The sequence below is a fragment of the Penicillium solitum genome, assembly GCF_028829755.1.
Source record: "Penicillium solitum strain IBT 25940 chromosome Unknown utg000001l_segment0_segment0, whole genome shotgun sequence".
Lineage (NCBI taxonomy): Eukaryota > Fungi > Ascomycota > Eurotiomycetes > Eurotiales > Aspergillaceae > Penicillium > Penicillium solitum.
The window spans coordinates 6189483-6204732 of NW_027072121.1; the positions used below are offsets into that span (position 1 = coordinate 6189483).

At 49.7% G+C, this 15250-nt stretch overlaps 6 protein-coding genes across 6 annotated transcripts; 3 read left to right on the top strand and 3 right to left on the bottom strand.

Annotated features, from left to right (window-relative positions):
- Positions 1 to 6: 6 nt before the first annotated feature.
- On the top strand, positions 7 to 2286 carry N7455_002353 (putative respiratory complex assembly protein Rmp1; the record flags this gene model as incomplete). Its single annotated transcript, XM_040962227.2, has 1 exon — positions 7 to 2286. One exon carries the CDS (start codon positions 7 to 9, stop codon positions 2284 to 2286), a length of 2280 nt encoding a protein of 759 aa, XP_040807329.2.
- Positions 2287 to 3537: 1251 nt separating this feature from the next.
- N7455_002354 (phosphatidylinositol-3-phosphatase YMR1) lies at positions 3538 to 5838 on the top strand (the record flags this gene model as incomplete). The annotated part of the gene is made up of 3 exons (XM_065604264.1): positions 3538 to 3561; positions 3621 to 4103; positions 4150 to 5838. 3 exons carry the CDS (start codon positions 3538 to 3540, stop codon positions 5836 to 5838), a joined length of 2196 nt encoding a protein of 731 aa, XP_065462755.1.
- Positions 5839 to 6192: 354 nt separating this feature from the next.
- N7455_002355 (40S ribosomal protein uS3) lies at positions 6193 to 7235 on the top strand (the record flags this gene model as incomplete). The annotated part of the gene is made up of 3 exons (XM_040962216.2): positions 6193 to 6346; positions 6498 to 6811; positions 6909 to 7235. 3 exons carry the CDS (start codon positions 6193 to 6195, stop codon positions 7233 to 7235), a joined length of 795 nt encoding a protein of 264 aa, XP_040807327.1.
- An 828-nt stretch (positions 7236 to 8063) lies between these two features.
- N7455_002356 (uncharacterized protein) lies at positions 8064 to 10517 on the bottom strand (the record flags this gene model as incomplete). The annotated part of the gene is made up of 7 exons (XM_040962221.2): positions 8064 to 8171; positions 8239 to 8905; positions 8953 to 9563; positions 9611 to 10195; positions 10241 to 10347; positions 10402 to 10429; positions 10485 to 10517. The coding sequence occupies 7 exons, from the start codon at positions 10515 to 10517 to the stop codon at positions 8064 to 8066; spliced, it is 2139 nt and encodes a 712-aa protein (XP_040807331.2).
- A 653-nt stretch (positions 10518 to 11170) lies between these two features.
- On the bottom strand, positions 11171 to 12695 carry N7455_002357 (alpha/beta fold hydrolase; the record flags this gene model as incomplete). The annotated part of the gene is made up of 3 exons (XM_040962233.2): positions 11171 to 11974; positions 12022 to 12500; positions 12548 to 12695. 3 exons carry the CDS (start codon positions 12693 to 12695, stop codon positions 11171 to 11173), a joined length of 1431 nt encoding a protein of 476 aa, XP_040807338.2.
- A 393-nt stretch (positions 12696 to 13088) lies between these two features.
- N7455_002358 (putative capsule-associated protein CAP1) lies at positions 13089 to 14938 on the bottom strand (the record flags this gene model as incomplete). The annotated part of the gene is made up of 2 exons (XM_040962222.2): positions 13089 to 13140; positions 13194 to 14938. The coding sequence occupies 2 exons, from the start codon at positions 14936 to 14938 to the stop codon at positions 13089 to 13091; spliced, it is 1797 nt and encodes a 598-aa protein (XP_040807340.2).
- Positions 14939 to 15250: the final 312 nt, after the last annotated feature.

Here is a 15250-nt window from a genome sequence, read left to right on the forward strand (position 1 = left end):
TCTGTCATGCTTCGACGCCCCTCAGGGAAAAAGCTGGGGCTTCCGAGCTTCCAGTCACTTTCATATCGGAGACCACTATTGTCATACTCACACGCCGTTCTTCCCCGATACCAGAGCAACTGGAGTCGCGACCATGAACGCGAAGCTCTCGATGGACCCAATTCCGAACGAAACCGCGAACCGAAATATAATAGACAAAATGAAGCAGGCAGATTCACATTAGATGTGGACACGCTTGGAAAGCCAGGACAAATCGTTGTTGTGCCTTCACGTCGCCGCCGAAAGTTAAATCGCAGTCGCAACAAAAGCCCCGAAAATGAATCTGGCGGCACAATTAGCGCAATGTTGGACGAACTTAATGACGAGAACTCATCACCCAGCGACAAGTCGGTCCAGGAAAGAATTGACGAGGTCCGTGGATCATATCAACTGGGACAGATCCTGCCTGTTGCTGATCTCGAGGCATTGCGGTCAAAATTGGCTTCCTCTTTCACATACAAGCAATTGTCGGACTTCATTTCAGAGTACAACCGCAATGCTGTGATAGAAGAGAAAGACTGGACATGGGGGCCAAGCAACTCCAAATCGCAGGACAGATCATTGAGAAAGACCAAGGGCTTCAGAGGGAAATCCCAGGCTGCCGAGACGATTGTCCGGCATTGTTGGCAGCTAGTGGCTGATGGCGAACGTGGCCAGTTGGAATTCCGCATACCAGCTCAGTTCATATCATTGCTTCTCCATGCTGAGCATTTCTCTTTCCACGAGCTGGCTAGTCTCCATGGCTGTGGTATTGATGTCACACAATCTGCGGGCCTGGTGTCACTTACTGGCAAGAGAAATGATTGTGAGTCTGTTCACGAGATTATCATTGATGCCACTGGCAGAATCTGCGAGGATGATGTTGGAATCCAGCCTTATTCCCATGGGGATGGAACCATTCAAGTTTTTACCCCGGACTTTTTGGAATGGGTTAACAGCACATACGGGGTATTTGTGGAACACAAAGCACACAGACCACCGCAAAAGATTCTCTATCTTGCTGAGAATAAGTTGGGAGCAGATAATGCACGGAGGACCTTGAACTTGGCCTTATCTAACACTACATCTCCATCGACGCCATTTTCAACCTATTTACCTGCTTCGGAACTTGCCAGTGCTTATAGCTACAGACCAGAAGCTCATGCTTCGTGGTTTGAGCAGCAAAAGTCTTGGTTCCGGTGGGCAATGTCTTCCAGTCAAAATGCGGAGGCAGAAAACCTTGAAACTCCTTTCTTTGATAAGCATCAAACACGACTCTCAGATGAATTATTGAAGCTTCTCCGAGTCACTACTCCGAAAACCGGGTTAGCCCCAGGTTTGCATGAATCTGTGACAGCCGTGGTTGGGAAATGCCTTTTTATGCAAAAGCCTTCTTTCAATGATACAGCCATCAGTCCGGCAGAGTTGGGGAGACTGTCCCTTCCACGAGCTTTCACAAACGACATACCTCTGGTGTCGCGTTTCATCAGCTCACTCATGCCTATCCGCCCAAATAATGAGGCACGGCTATATCGACTTCGGTTATCTCCAACCTCCAACGCAGGATCCCCGCCGGAACTCGAAATCGAGGTAGCCATGAACTCAAACTTAGATGGCGTGGATATCCACAGCGTAAAGGCTATTCTCGCCACAAACAACGTTGACTACCTCCTTCCGGAAAATGGTCTGGACCTGCGTTTTACACGAACTGTTTCCCAAGACCTCCTGTCTAAGCCATCTTCCAACCAAGAACTCCCGCAAAGCTCTTCTGAGCACCTCTTCCCCGAGCCTTCGTCGCCACAAATCCAAGAAATGCTGCAAAGCCTCAAAATCTCCCTCCAGAGTCCAATCGTCAGCAGTGGGGCTTCGCAAGGCCCTGTTCCACTCCCTATATTTTGTAACATCACTCTTCCCTGTGGACTTGTTCATCAGCCTGCCTCGCAAAAAGCTAAATCCAAAAAGTTGGACGAATCAATGGCAGAGAACAGCGTCGCTGTCGAATACATGTTCCCTCCACTCAGCGACATTCGAGGTGCCATTGCCCAAAAATACAACTTCTGTGAGCGGTCACTTGACTACCGGTATTACGAAAGCGGTTCGCTCCTTGCTGCTCGGACAAATGAGGTCTCTCTGGGCATGGAGATACCCAAAATTGACTCGATTGCAGAGAATGGTCAATCCGAGCACCTTGATCGTGAGTTCCATTCGTTCTACAACGCAGCGTGTGACATGGCATTCAAAATCCACGGCAAAAGATATGTGGATTAACAGCATGGGTCACTTTTTTTTGAATTTGTACAGCGTGCATCAACAGCCATCATCATGGGATGGCGGCGTCTTAGGTCTGTATATACTGTACATTATGTAATATTTACTTGTTTCCAATGTTTACACACGGATTATGTTTTGGCTTTTAATCTAGCTAGTCAGAAAGTCTCCCTAAATATACACAATTACCGAAAAAGAACCCCCCCCATTATTCATAGGCACCAGATAAACATTTTGTACATATTGTTCTACAGGCAAAATATTCCTGGTCTACATCTATCCAAATCAGAAGTATACCCCAATTGAAGTGATGGACCGGACAACGGGGACCTCCCAATCTACATACACATATGTAGGTAGAAATATTCGCAGAATTGGGAGATCCTTATAATGTACATATATTCCAGTAACAAATCAAGTTCTTATTTGGTAGAGTCAACGAGTCTGATCTTATTTTGCTCACAAATCTGTAGCTTGGGACTATCCATCGATGGATGTATGGACATGCCATGTAATCATGTCAAATAGGTTTTGACGATATTGACCCAATGGCCCATTTGAATCTGCTAATGGGGTACCTCATCGATCTTCGTATCTAGATCGATATTCTGCTATAATATAACTAGGTATGTTGTACGTTGTATGTTGTACAGTATACAATCCACAGGAATGATTGGTTACTCCAAGCCCGCTCCATCGAGTTGGATTTTGCTTTCATAGAGAAGATGGGGAGTAGTTGATATAATCAATTGCCGTCTGGAGGACTGGGAGGATAGCAGTCTAATACAATAACCTTGGAATATCATACTCAACCCTTTCAAGTGTTCAGCCAACCCACCCTGTGCATCTTCGAGTTATTCCTAGAGAATTTTTAAACCATAATCCAAGATGCCTCATTTTAAATCATTCTATTCTCGCGTATAACAAAAATATAAACAACATATAATTTGCCTACAGACGTTGTAGGTCGTCGGCGTGACCTTGGGCCCCACAGCCGATCAAGGCCCGTGACGTGTAACACTTCTCATCCCAACTACTTCGCGCGCCTCATACCTCCAAGACTGCCCAGGCAGGTGTTTAAGACTGGTTTTAGTCACTTGATTGATTAAAGGTCCACAATAAAAATATATGTACCTATATTGATCCATCTCACTCGCGATCTCTGTTGTGCCCTCCGATCCTACTGTTCGACACCATTCGCCTCACCCAGCATATTCAGCATGAAGGCCACGCGCCAGTGATTTACACGGCATGGAGAAAACACGGGTTGCTAAGGTTTGGAGAACACATCTTGAGCGCTACAAACATTCCACTCACTGATCATGTCGCTCCAGGTTGACAATGTGACCTTGGCTCGCCGCGGAGAACAGGTCGATGGTACCCTCCATCTAACCCCTCACCACCTCATCTTTTCGCACACCCCACCAATCTCCCCAGAGGACCAGATAAAGGGCGTGATAACAAGGCCCAGAGAACTATGGATCACATACCCTATCATCGCTTTCTGCACCCTGCGGCCAGCTCCCGCCGCCTCCCGCCAGCTCTCTTCTATCCGCCTCCGATGCCGAGACTTCACGTTCGTCTGTTTCTACTTTGTAAATGAGCACAAAGCACGAGATGTGTTTGAAAGTATCAAGCAGTGGACGTGCAAGTCCAGTCGTATCGATAAGCTTTACGCCTTTAGTTATCAGCCTCCCCCGCCAGAAAAGGAGTTTAATGGGTGGGAGTTGTATGACCCACGCAAGGAATGGGCACGCCAGGGTTGCTTGGACGAAGGGAAAGCATGGCGTCTCTCAGAGATCAACGTGAACTATGAGGCATGCTCACGAACCAATCCGAATGTGCTCTACTAACTCATCCTAGTTCTCCCCAACCTATCCTGCCCTCATCCCTGTACCTTGTTCCATTTCCGACAATACACTTAATTACGCAGGGCGCTATCGGTCTCGAGCAAGAATTCCAGCCCTCACATACTTCCACCCTGTCAATAATTGCACCATCACCAGAAGCTCACAGCCGCTGGTCGGTGTCCGTCAGAACCGAAGCATCCAAGACGAAAAGCTTCTGTCTGCTATCTTCTTGACTTCTCGCTCCGAGCGGCCGTTGGCAAGTTTCTCAGCCACAGAGAAAGAATCAGATTCTAGCAGCCCAGAAACGAGTCAGGTGATGGTCCCTGAATTAAACAATGCTGAGGAACTTGAGGACGACTTGTTAGCCGCTACAAGTGGCGATCCTGAAGACCATCGCTCGATATATGGCGCCCAGCAGTCGAATTTGATCGTAGACGCACGCCCTACGGTGAATGCATTTGCCATGCAGGCTGTTGGACTTGGATCAGAGAACATGGACAACTACAAATTCGCTACCAAGGCATATCTTGGTATTGACAATATTCATGTCATGCGGGACTCGCTTAATAAGGTGATTGATGCTTTGAAGGAATCAGATGTTACTCCATTGGGGCCAAATCGTGACCAGCTAGCGCGCAGCGGCTGGTTGAAGCACATTGGCGGAATCTTGGAGGGAGCCAGGCTAATCACTCGTCAAGTTGGTCTTACTCATTCTCATGTTTTGATTCACTGCTCTGATGGCTGGGACCGTACGAGCCAGCTCAGTGCGCTGAGCCAGATTTGTTTGGATCCCTACTTTCGGACCCTGGAGGGCTTCATGGTGCTGGTAGAGAAAGACTGGCTTTCATTTGGACACATGTTCCGACACCGGTCTGGTCATTTAAACAGCGAGAAATGGTTCCAGATCGAAAACGAACGCATCGGCGGAGATCCTAACCGTGCCTTTGGTGACGGTGGGGGTGCAGGGAAGGCTATTGAAAATGCTTTCCTGAGTGCCAAGGGATTCTTTGGTCGGGACAACAATAGCCGTGACTCTTTGCCGGACTCGGATGGAGAGCTTCAAAACTATGACTCTGACACTCCCGTGAAGAAGCCTACTATACCGCGCTCGGGGGTGTCCGAGAAGGAGATAACCAAACCAAAAGAAACGAGCCCCGTGTTCCATCAGTTCTTGGATGCAACATATCAGCTGCTTCATCAACATCCGACACGATTTGAGTTTAACGAGCGTTTCCTGCGACGACTTCTCTATCATCTCTACTCCTGTCAATTTGGCACATTCCTGTTCAACAACGAGAAGGAACGTGTGGATTGCAAGGCCAGTGAACGAACCCGTAGCGTTTGGGATTACTTCCTCGCTCGCCGGGAACAATTCACGAACCCTCGGTATGACCCTGTCATCGACGACAATCAGCGCGGCAAGGAACGACTCATCTTTCCCCGGGTCAATGAAACACGGTGGTGGAATGAGGTATTTGGTCGAACAGATGCAGAGATGAACGGCCCCCGCTCCTCGGCGGCACCCAGTGACATCCCGGAAAGTACGGTGTTGACTGGTATTGAGACCGCAACGACAAACAGTGCGGGTAAAATGACTGATGTATCGGGGATGACAGCTGCTGTGACGTCGGGCGTATCTAAGCTTGCATTCCCAGCGGAGCGCACCGACAAACCGACCGAGTTAGAAGTAGAGATGCAATGAACCGAGGTAATATCAAAGGACTCGGATATGATTTTCAAGCATTTACAATTTTATGTTATGCATCCGCGTTCATGCGACCAATAAAGTGATTCGCCCAATGATGTCCGAGTAGTTGAATGTAATGTACAAATGTTACTGCCTTATTGCCTTAATATTGCCTCAGAGATAAGGTGCCAACGCTAGGCCCAAACAGGAAAGGCGCCGGCAAGCGAGGGTTGAGCCCTGGCCCAAACGGGCAAGCAGCCCTAGTCCCGAAAAATCCCCACTAAATAATACACTCTCAGAATTGAAGTCTCTCGACCACGATCCCCTCCGTCGACAACCCCCGATTCCACCACCACCAGGAACGTCAAAATGGCCGCTGTTCAGGGAGCTATTTCTAAGCGCAGAAAGTTCGTCGCCGACGGTGTCTTCTATGCCGAGCTGAACGAGTTCTTCCAGCGCGAGCTGGCCGAGGAGGGCTACTCCGGTGTGGAAGTCCGTGTGACTCCCACTGTCACCGACATCAGTACGTCGAACCCGAAAAACCAATCCCTCGTGTGATCGCTTGAAAAATACTGGTTGAAATTGCCTGGAAAGAGGAGGAAGAGAAGGATTTACGATCGCGATAGGATCTGCGGAATACGAATTGGGGATTTGATGCTAACGGGGCTTTCCAGTTGTCCGTGCCACCCACACCCAGGAGGTTCTCGGTGAGCAGGGTCGCCGCATCCGCGAGCTCACCTCCCTCATCCAGAAGCGCTTCAAGTTCCCCGAGAACTCCGTCTCCCTCTACGCCGCCAAGGTCCAGAACCGCGGTCTCTCCGCTGTCGCTCAGTGCGAGTCCCTCCGCTACAAGCTCCTTAACGGTCTTGCCGTTCGTCGTGCCTGCTACGGTGTCCTCCGTTTCATCATGGAGTCTGGTGCCAAGGGTTGCGAGGTTGTTGTGTCCGGAAAGCTCCGTGCTGCCCGTGCCAAGTCCATGAAGTTCACCGTACGTCTATCCCAGGGAAAAAAAAAGATTGCGCCCGACGAATCGATCCGCGAAAACCAGTTTTGGGGAAGAATATTATGGCTAATACAAGTAACAGGACGGTTTCATGATCCACTCCGGTCAGCCCGCCAAGGAGTTCATTGACTCCGCCACTCGTCACGTTCTCCTCCGCCAGGGTGTCCTCGGTATCAAGGTTAAGATCATGCGCGGCTCCGACCCCGAGGGCAAGGCCGGCCCCCAGAAGACTCTCCCCGACTCGGTCACCATCATCGAGCCCAAGGAGGAGCAGCCCGTTCTCCAGCCCATGAGCCAGGACTACGGTGCCAAGGCTATTGCCGCTCAGCAGGCCGCCGAGCAGCAGCGTCTTGCCGAGCAGCAGGCCGCAGAGGCAGAGGGTGGTGCGGAGACTTTCGCTCAGGAGTAAATGTTTTTATCTACATTAGGCCCGGCTCTTCCTTTTTCTTCCATCTGTCCTAACCTAACCTGATACTCTACCTCACGCAATCAAAATTACATGACCTTCAAAGCCTTTTATTCGCTATTCTATAATTTGTATTGGCCAATACGGTGAAGGTCAGTTGGAAGATTCGAGGTCTGGTACATATTGGCAAGAAGAGGCTTTCCTTGCCATTGGATATCAGACATCATATACTGGAATCAAAGTTTCGATATATATTCTCTGTTCTCGTGTTACTCGATTACCATGTGCCTGCGTCCTATGTACTTTGTAGTATGGGGAGATTTAGATTAGATGTGACTGGGGAACTTCACCTACGGTGTAAATATATGTATATCAAGCCATTGACAGGCTCTTTTGTGGGACTAGTCTATTTAGAGCCGTTGGACTTCCTTCATATATACTTCCTAAGTGGTGGTGATTCGGTAATATGTCTTCTGCCTTTTAGTATAAATATCTAAGTTAGAGGCGCGCAGGGAGAAAGAAACGAAAACAGGTTGAATACCTATATATACTGCTGGATACATATATTTCCTAGTCTTACGAGAGGATTCGTACATTTACGGGTGCACTTCCAACTTAACTATAAGAGTAGGAAGAATGCAATGCTCCATTCAGTGTCGCCATTATTATTTCATAACAAGATATCATCCAAGAAATTTCCATACATATGCATATGCAAAAGCACAATGGAGTACATGTCCTAACCCTGTTCAACCACAAAAACGAATCGAATCAGATTATCCAAGATTGACAAAATTGACAAAAGAAATTAAAGAAAAGGAACGAGTACCGTCAACGGTCACGGTATGAGGCAGCGGCAAGCCGACTAAACAGCTGCTCGGGATGCTCCAAGACCTCCGAATGCCGACGATGTAGCTCCTCGAGCTGAGTTAGGGGATTCTGTAGATCGCCACAATAAGTACGTTGCGCCGAGGAGAGAAGAGAACACATCAACCGTGACACCCACCCATTCCTCCTGGCTAGGCACGCCCTCGGCAGCAGGGAGAGCGGCCGTACCGGAGGCCTCATCCCCATAACTGGTGCGGCGGATTGGGGCCGGCGTTACGGGCAGACTGGGACGCTCAACTTCAGTTGGGAAGTCGGTAATCTTGGTGCTGGGGCGGAAGCCTGGGGTTGGGGGTGATCTCCCGGGGCTGTTGGAATGGGCTCCCGGACTGGTCACTTGTGATTTTGTGCGCCGTGCCTGGATTGTCTCAATGTATCGCTGGATCTCTGGGTCCTCATCCCAGGCGTTGGAGCGGGTGTATGTTTGCCATGATTCGGAACTGGGTTCGAACGGCACTCGGGTGTAGGAAGGTGAGGGCCCGGGAGGGGCTGGGGCTGGCTCGCTTGGGAGTGAATGTTGTTCTGGTTCCTCGGGTATCACGGGAGTTTCCATGAACTCCACAGGTGCCTCCTCGGCGAAGACACGAGTGGGTTTCGGAGCATGGCTCTCCCAGGGGAAGACGGTGGTAGGTTTGGGCTCCGGTTTGGTTGGAACCTCATACCACATGTTTTTCGGTGCCTCGGGGTAGGACGACGGGGGTTGGAATAGATGCGTGTCTTCAGACATATTGTAGGTTTTCTGTTGTAAACTGAAACCTTCGGGTTTCGTGTTGACCGGTGGTGGCTCACTATGGGATGTTAGCGCTATAGATAATACTGAAGGATAAGCTCTCACCGTGAGGGATCCCACTCGGATCTCGGCGCCTCAAAGGTCGAAACCTCTGGGACCGGAGATGGGGGTGATTGATACTCGATAATTGGAGGATGGATCGGGGCCAGCGGCTGTGGTTGGTGAATATGGCCATCGGGGTAGTGTATCTGGGTCTGGGTTTGTGTCGGCAACTGTGTCTGGGTCTGGGTCTGGGCTTGCGTCTGCGCCTGCGTTTGTATCTGTGTCTCATATGTTTCGTGGCTTAGTTGAGGCGCAAAAGTGATTGGCGCAGGAGGCAATGGTGGGATAAAGGTTGAGACATGCTCCTCTCCGCGAACATATTGCGGTACCATACTCAATATAGGCACAGCAGCATGATGTACATCACGGGGGGCAGAATGTTCGTGGTGCGGTTTCGGTGGTTTGTGTGATTCTTCGTGGAAGCGTGTGGGTTCTTCAACATGGTAGGTCTGCCATTCAGACGTCGGCTGTGTTTCATAATGGGGGGTTATTTCATAAAGAGGAGGGTCAGAATGAGGAGCGTCATAACGAGGGATGTGGTCGTAACGAGAGGCAAGGGCTTGATCGCCTTGAGAAACCGCCGTCTTTTCAATCTCAACTGACGCGGTCGGTACCTAGGGATGTTAGTCCACGTCTTCATGATCTCTGGCATATCACTTACAAATGCCAGACGATAGTGTCTATCATAGACAGACCACCACCGGCCTAGAAGCTGATTGTACGGGGAATCCAGCGGGACAATCTGCCTCGGCATATTCCACGGCTTCTGGGCACCAATGAAATGGATAAGACTGATGGTACTCTGGAAATGCTTGTACGCAGGAATGTACTGGTAATTAGCACTTGGCGTGCAGTTATACGTGAAGCTTAGCCTATGCCAGTCCCGGAAATGCATGTTCAGCAGACCCTGGTCGGCGCCATCGAAGCTGATACCTCGTTGGGCGAGTGCTCTTAGCGCATAATAGTCCTGTAGATTAGGTCGGAGGACCATCATTCCACTATTAAAGCAATCCGGCCAACCAACGTCAGGCGCAGCAGCAAAATCTGCTTCCAGTGATAACAGCTCGTCGGGAGCTCGGAGAGCTACGACATCACAATCAATGTATACGACCCGCTGGTATTGCGTCAGACGCCAGAGCTCGATCTTGGTGAATGTGGCAATTAGGTCTGGGCGATCCATGAGCCAGAGATTCGCCGGCGTGTCGTTTACCATTGAGCTCACTGGGATCAGCTCGTCGTAGATGGTCTAATTCGTAAGCCAAATGTATAGTTTGGGGAATGCTGTACGTACCCTTAGCTCGTCAATGGTAGTCGATTGTAGTCTGTCTGGCGTAAATAGCGCCACCAACCTCGCTTTTGTACCATTGTCGCGTAGGGAATGGGCAAGGACCATAGCACCTATAAAGATTTAGATTTATAATAGTTTCCCATTCTATATGAATGAGAACATACCGGGAAGATAATTGTCACTCAACAGAAGCTGTCTCATCGTCAATTTACACCATAAGCATAGGAAGGGGGGGTTATCAAAGTACCGTGCAGTAGACTGCTCCTCCATTGGAATCCATCACGCCACAGTTCCAACAGCAAAAGAATGATCAGATAGCCGAAAAATCCTGGAGCAGAGAAGAAAAGGCCCCAAAAGAAGAAAAGCTGTCGGGCTATATTTAACCTGTCAATTGCCAATGACAGTTCAGACCGGTAGCGCGATACACCGACTGTGGTACCTGGACCGGACGCAGATTCGAGGGGGGACGAAAACAGGAGATTTTTTTTTTCACTGCATGTTGTGTAAGGTTGAACTCTGAGAAAGAAAGAGAAAGTGGCGAGTCATAAGATTAAGCAAAGTCAATGGAAAGCAAAGGCCGAGATGTAGGCAAATTAAGGTCAAAGCTCCCGAGGGGAAAAGTGGAGTTGGTGTTTCCCGCCTCCCGGGTAAATCATCGATCCCCTGAGATAATTCTGTTGAGGTTATTTTTCTCTTTTTTCTTCAACACTTTATTGAGTATTCTATATTCTATATTCTCTGCGTTTATTGTTACAAAATATACACTGAATCCACCCTCTCTAAGTGGTCTATGGTCTAACATCGAGGTGAAACAACACTTTCACCCTAACCGCTTTAGATCGGGTTACCCCCGCAATACGAAAACGTCGAAACGTCGAAACGTCGAAACGTCGAAACATCGAATATCAAAGTTGTCCAACATATTGCCTATGTTTATCGTGAAAAACTGACCTGGATACCAGGGTAGGCTTCACTGATGACGGTCCCAATATCCCCCTCTTCGCCTTGGGCAGCCCATTCAACAGCCTTGATCAAAGCTGCGCCGCTCTCACGTTCAACCGGGGTCCAATGTCCAGTACGGGGAAGTAGCACAATCTGAGACCCCTGCACCAAGTAATCACCCATCCCATCAAGGCAGATCCTTTGGTCAAGAGCAATATCATCCTTACCCCAGAAAATGGTCGTGCTGGCTTTGAGAGCGCCGGGGGGACCTTCATCAAACAACCCAGCTCCGCTGCTTGCCATCCGCTTTCCGGATGAAATGCTGTGCAAACTAGCGACCGTCTCAATAGACTTGACCCAACGCGCCACCGATGCCCGGTCACGGTAATAAGCCGCCATGTGGATGACATGTGCGAACGCGCGTTCGCTGATGCTGGCAGGATAGGCATCGCCGCTGGGAGTTTTAGTATCCGATTCTGCGGCGGACGGACCCATGGTGCTAGCCATGCTGTTGGCCACGTCGAGGGGGGTACGTTCGTCCTTGTTGTATGAGGTAAGGTGGCAGCTTTTCAACAGCGAGTGGTTGCCTCCGGACAGGAAGTAGTAAACAATTGGCGTTGGTAGCTGCATGGCAAAGATGTAGCCGGATAGAAAAAGCTGGCGGCCAAGAGGGGCGAGGGTTCGGAGTGCTTGCATCAGCGGGACGCGGGCGTTCAGTGGTGACCGCCAGGCGTTACCGAGCATTTTATTGGCCGAGAAGAGCAGACGGCGAATATTGGATTCAACCAATTTCATCTGAATCGTTAGCTGATGTAGGCATATTCACTGGTGTTCTGACATACTGATGGTCCGTTGGACAGGATGAACCGATGGGCTAGGGACGGAGCTTCAGCAGCGAGGCGCATGGACAAGACACAACCCCAATCATGGGCGACAATTACGGTTCTCTTCTTGTTGCTTTCGTTGCCCGAGTCCACGCCATACTGGGTCCGCAAGGTGACGATCAGCTCTGTCAATTTCTCCAAGACGTTTGTTGCAGTATATTTTTCCAGGCTCTCTGTGCCTCCATATCCAGGAAGGTCAATGGCAACGAGTGAAACGGCCTCTTGCAGAGCAGGGTTTCTGATAATGTGTCGCCAGATCGCCCAGCTATCGGGGAATCCGTGGATGAAGATGACCAATGGTTTATCGGAATTGATGGTTTCCGGTGTGTTCGGGATATCATTACTGACAAAGTGGAACTTGAATCCGCTCTGCAAAGTTAGAATGTGGTGAGAGAGACCTTCGAAGTCTCTAGATAAATCCCACAGCCGATTGCGAGCTGGAGAGTCAGCAAAGAACCTTCATAGTGGTGAATACATAGCTCACCAAGCTGTAGGTCCCGTTTCTCGTTTTCAGTGGGGCGTTTGAAGTATGTGCCTTTCGCCAAGGCAATGAAACCATAAAGAACAACTGTAAAGCAGCCGTAGGCAAAGACGGCCGCGCCGATCAAGGCACGGGATACGGATTTACCCATATTGGAATCATGTGTTGAAGGAGTGAGATGGAGTGATCCTGTAATAAATCTAGAGCTGGGGCAAACGGAGCTCGGGCCATCCACGGGTAGCGTCACGCCTGAGTCAGCGGTGGGCTGACCCGTAGACGGGTACCTACATGCAGATATGTACGTAGGAAGTATCTATGGACATCTCATATTTTAGATAATTTATATCAAGATACAGGGTCAGGAATGCAATCATATTATGCTGTAAATTGTAGGTAGTTTACAGCTTTTCTCAATCTATGGCATACCGAACGCCACCTCCACATGCACAAATATTATTGGTAGGAAACAGGTCCAAGAGAAAGGGGGTATTAACAAGAGCCCAAAAACAAAAAGCCATCATCTCGTCGAAGGAATATATACAGATCAAAGAACGAATCCTAGTTGTTCACGGTTGTCGTCTACCAAGCGTCCATACCTGAAAAGTGAGCAGGTTAGCAGAATTCTCTTATGGAATGACGAGGTACTTACTCTAGGAGTAGCCGGAAGAACCAAACCTCCAGGTCTTCATTTCGTAAGGTCTGCTGTGCCCAGCGCTGGCCCTGCTTGGCGATTTGAAGAGCTGCATTTTTGCCATCTTCTTCCGAGGTAAAGTATCGCATGCTCTCAACGTACTCGTTGCCTTTCAAGCTGAGAGGGACGTAATGTACCCAGGGCTTCAGCCACTCGTCATGCCATTCGCGGAAGATAGCGATCTTGTAGACAAAGCTGTTACTATGCAAGAACGCGTGGAATCGCCCGCTAAAAGCGTTGCCGTCGATGTCGACTAGGAACTTGTGCGCCCACGCATCTTGTTGCCCGGCCTGCTTGAACACCCCAAAGTATTCAGTCTGCGCATTACAATCGTCCGGGTCGCACTGGCCAATAAGTGTGAACTTGACATCGAAGGAATCACGATACGCGTCCCGGTTGGCGACTTGTGAAACCCAGTTGTCCCCCTGGTGAGCGAGAACTTTGGTGGTGCCCAAGGCGTTGACGTTGTCCACAAATTGCTGCCGATGCTGTCGACGCCAACCACCCGCGCGCGAAAATCCACCGGTTGTGGAGCCACGCCAGTACATTCGGTTAGACTTGGCCTCCCACGGGTAGTCTTTCTCGGTGTCGTAGGGGACCTTGTCGGCCCAGTACCAGGGACTCGGGTAAATGATGTCCTGGAAGCTGGAGATCTTGCTTTGCGAGAAGACGGGGAATAGATCGTGGACGACATCGAAAGCGTTAGGTCGGTCGAAGAATCCGTATGTATGGCGGAGAGAGGGGGTATTGCAGATGTCAGAGGCCGCCGTGGTGTTATAGATGAAGCCGAGTTCGCCATACGCATAAGGATCAACGTCATCAGAAGGGTTTTCGTCGAGTGAGCGCGCTGGACTGTCAATCGGACAAGAGACTCGGGAGTTTGTCCAGGTCGGTTGGTGTGCGAATCGGTTGAAACGAGTGGTGCGCACCTCGTCAATGCGGTCGCCTTTGTTTAGGTCCGAAGCACGTGGGGACCACGCATTGGTTGGGGTTTTCTTGAACGCTGCTGGAATAACGAAGTCCTTGGCTTTCTGCACCAATCGCTGGAGGTCTTCGTTAGGGAGGATCACGCGCGGCTCGTCGTGGGTGTTAAACACCAGGTCCATATCGGGCAAGTATTTCACAAAAGCATCCATCATACCAGCCGTGGCATCTCGCTGCCACTTGCGGTCGTCACCACCTCCATCCGTTAGGGACACCTTCCCGTTGCGAACCAGAACACCGAGCACCGCATTGTCAAATCCAAGTGTCTCGCGCGCCCGGTCGCGAATCGTCTTAGGTTTCAAACCCCAGAAAGGGAGGAGGCTGTGGTAGATCGAGTCGAAATCATCGACGAGCTGTACATTTCTTGACTTCGCAAACTCGAACCACTTGTCGAAAAATGGCGGCGGGTGCATATTGTAGCGGCGCTGGTATTCACTCACGGCCTCGGCCAGGGTTCTTGATTGGCGTGACTGCGCATGATTGAAATGCTGTTGAGCATTTCCAATCAGACGCGTGATCGGGTGTTCCTTCTCGGGGAGGTATGTGTTTTGCCCCGCATGGAGTTGAGGGTGTTGTATCGGTTCGGGAGGAGGCAAATCTATGGGCTGCTCTGGGGGAGTCGAGGATCGTAGTAGTAGAAGAGAAAGACAGACAAGAACACTGATCGCAAGTAATACAATCAACCGTTGGATGCGCATGCTGCCATTGGAGAGAGGCATGAAGAAGAAGAAGAAGAAGAAGAAGAAGAAGAAGAGCGAAGCTAAGTCTTAAGGAGGGTTCTCCATAAGTCTAGAGTTGACCTCGGGCTAGTAACCTTATCCGCCAAGCCTTTCTAACGTAATCGTCACAATCTACTCCGTACGGAGTACCTAACTGTTACAAGGGTTTAAAAGACAAAGCCTATCAATCATATTATAATATGGTCTATTTTTATTTGTGTGGTCCCAAATTCTTGAAGGGGGCAAATCTAGCCAATCTAGCCAATCTACTAATATGTGGCGTTGGCCGAGTGCAGGGGACGTACGCCATAA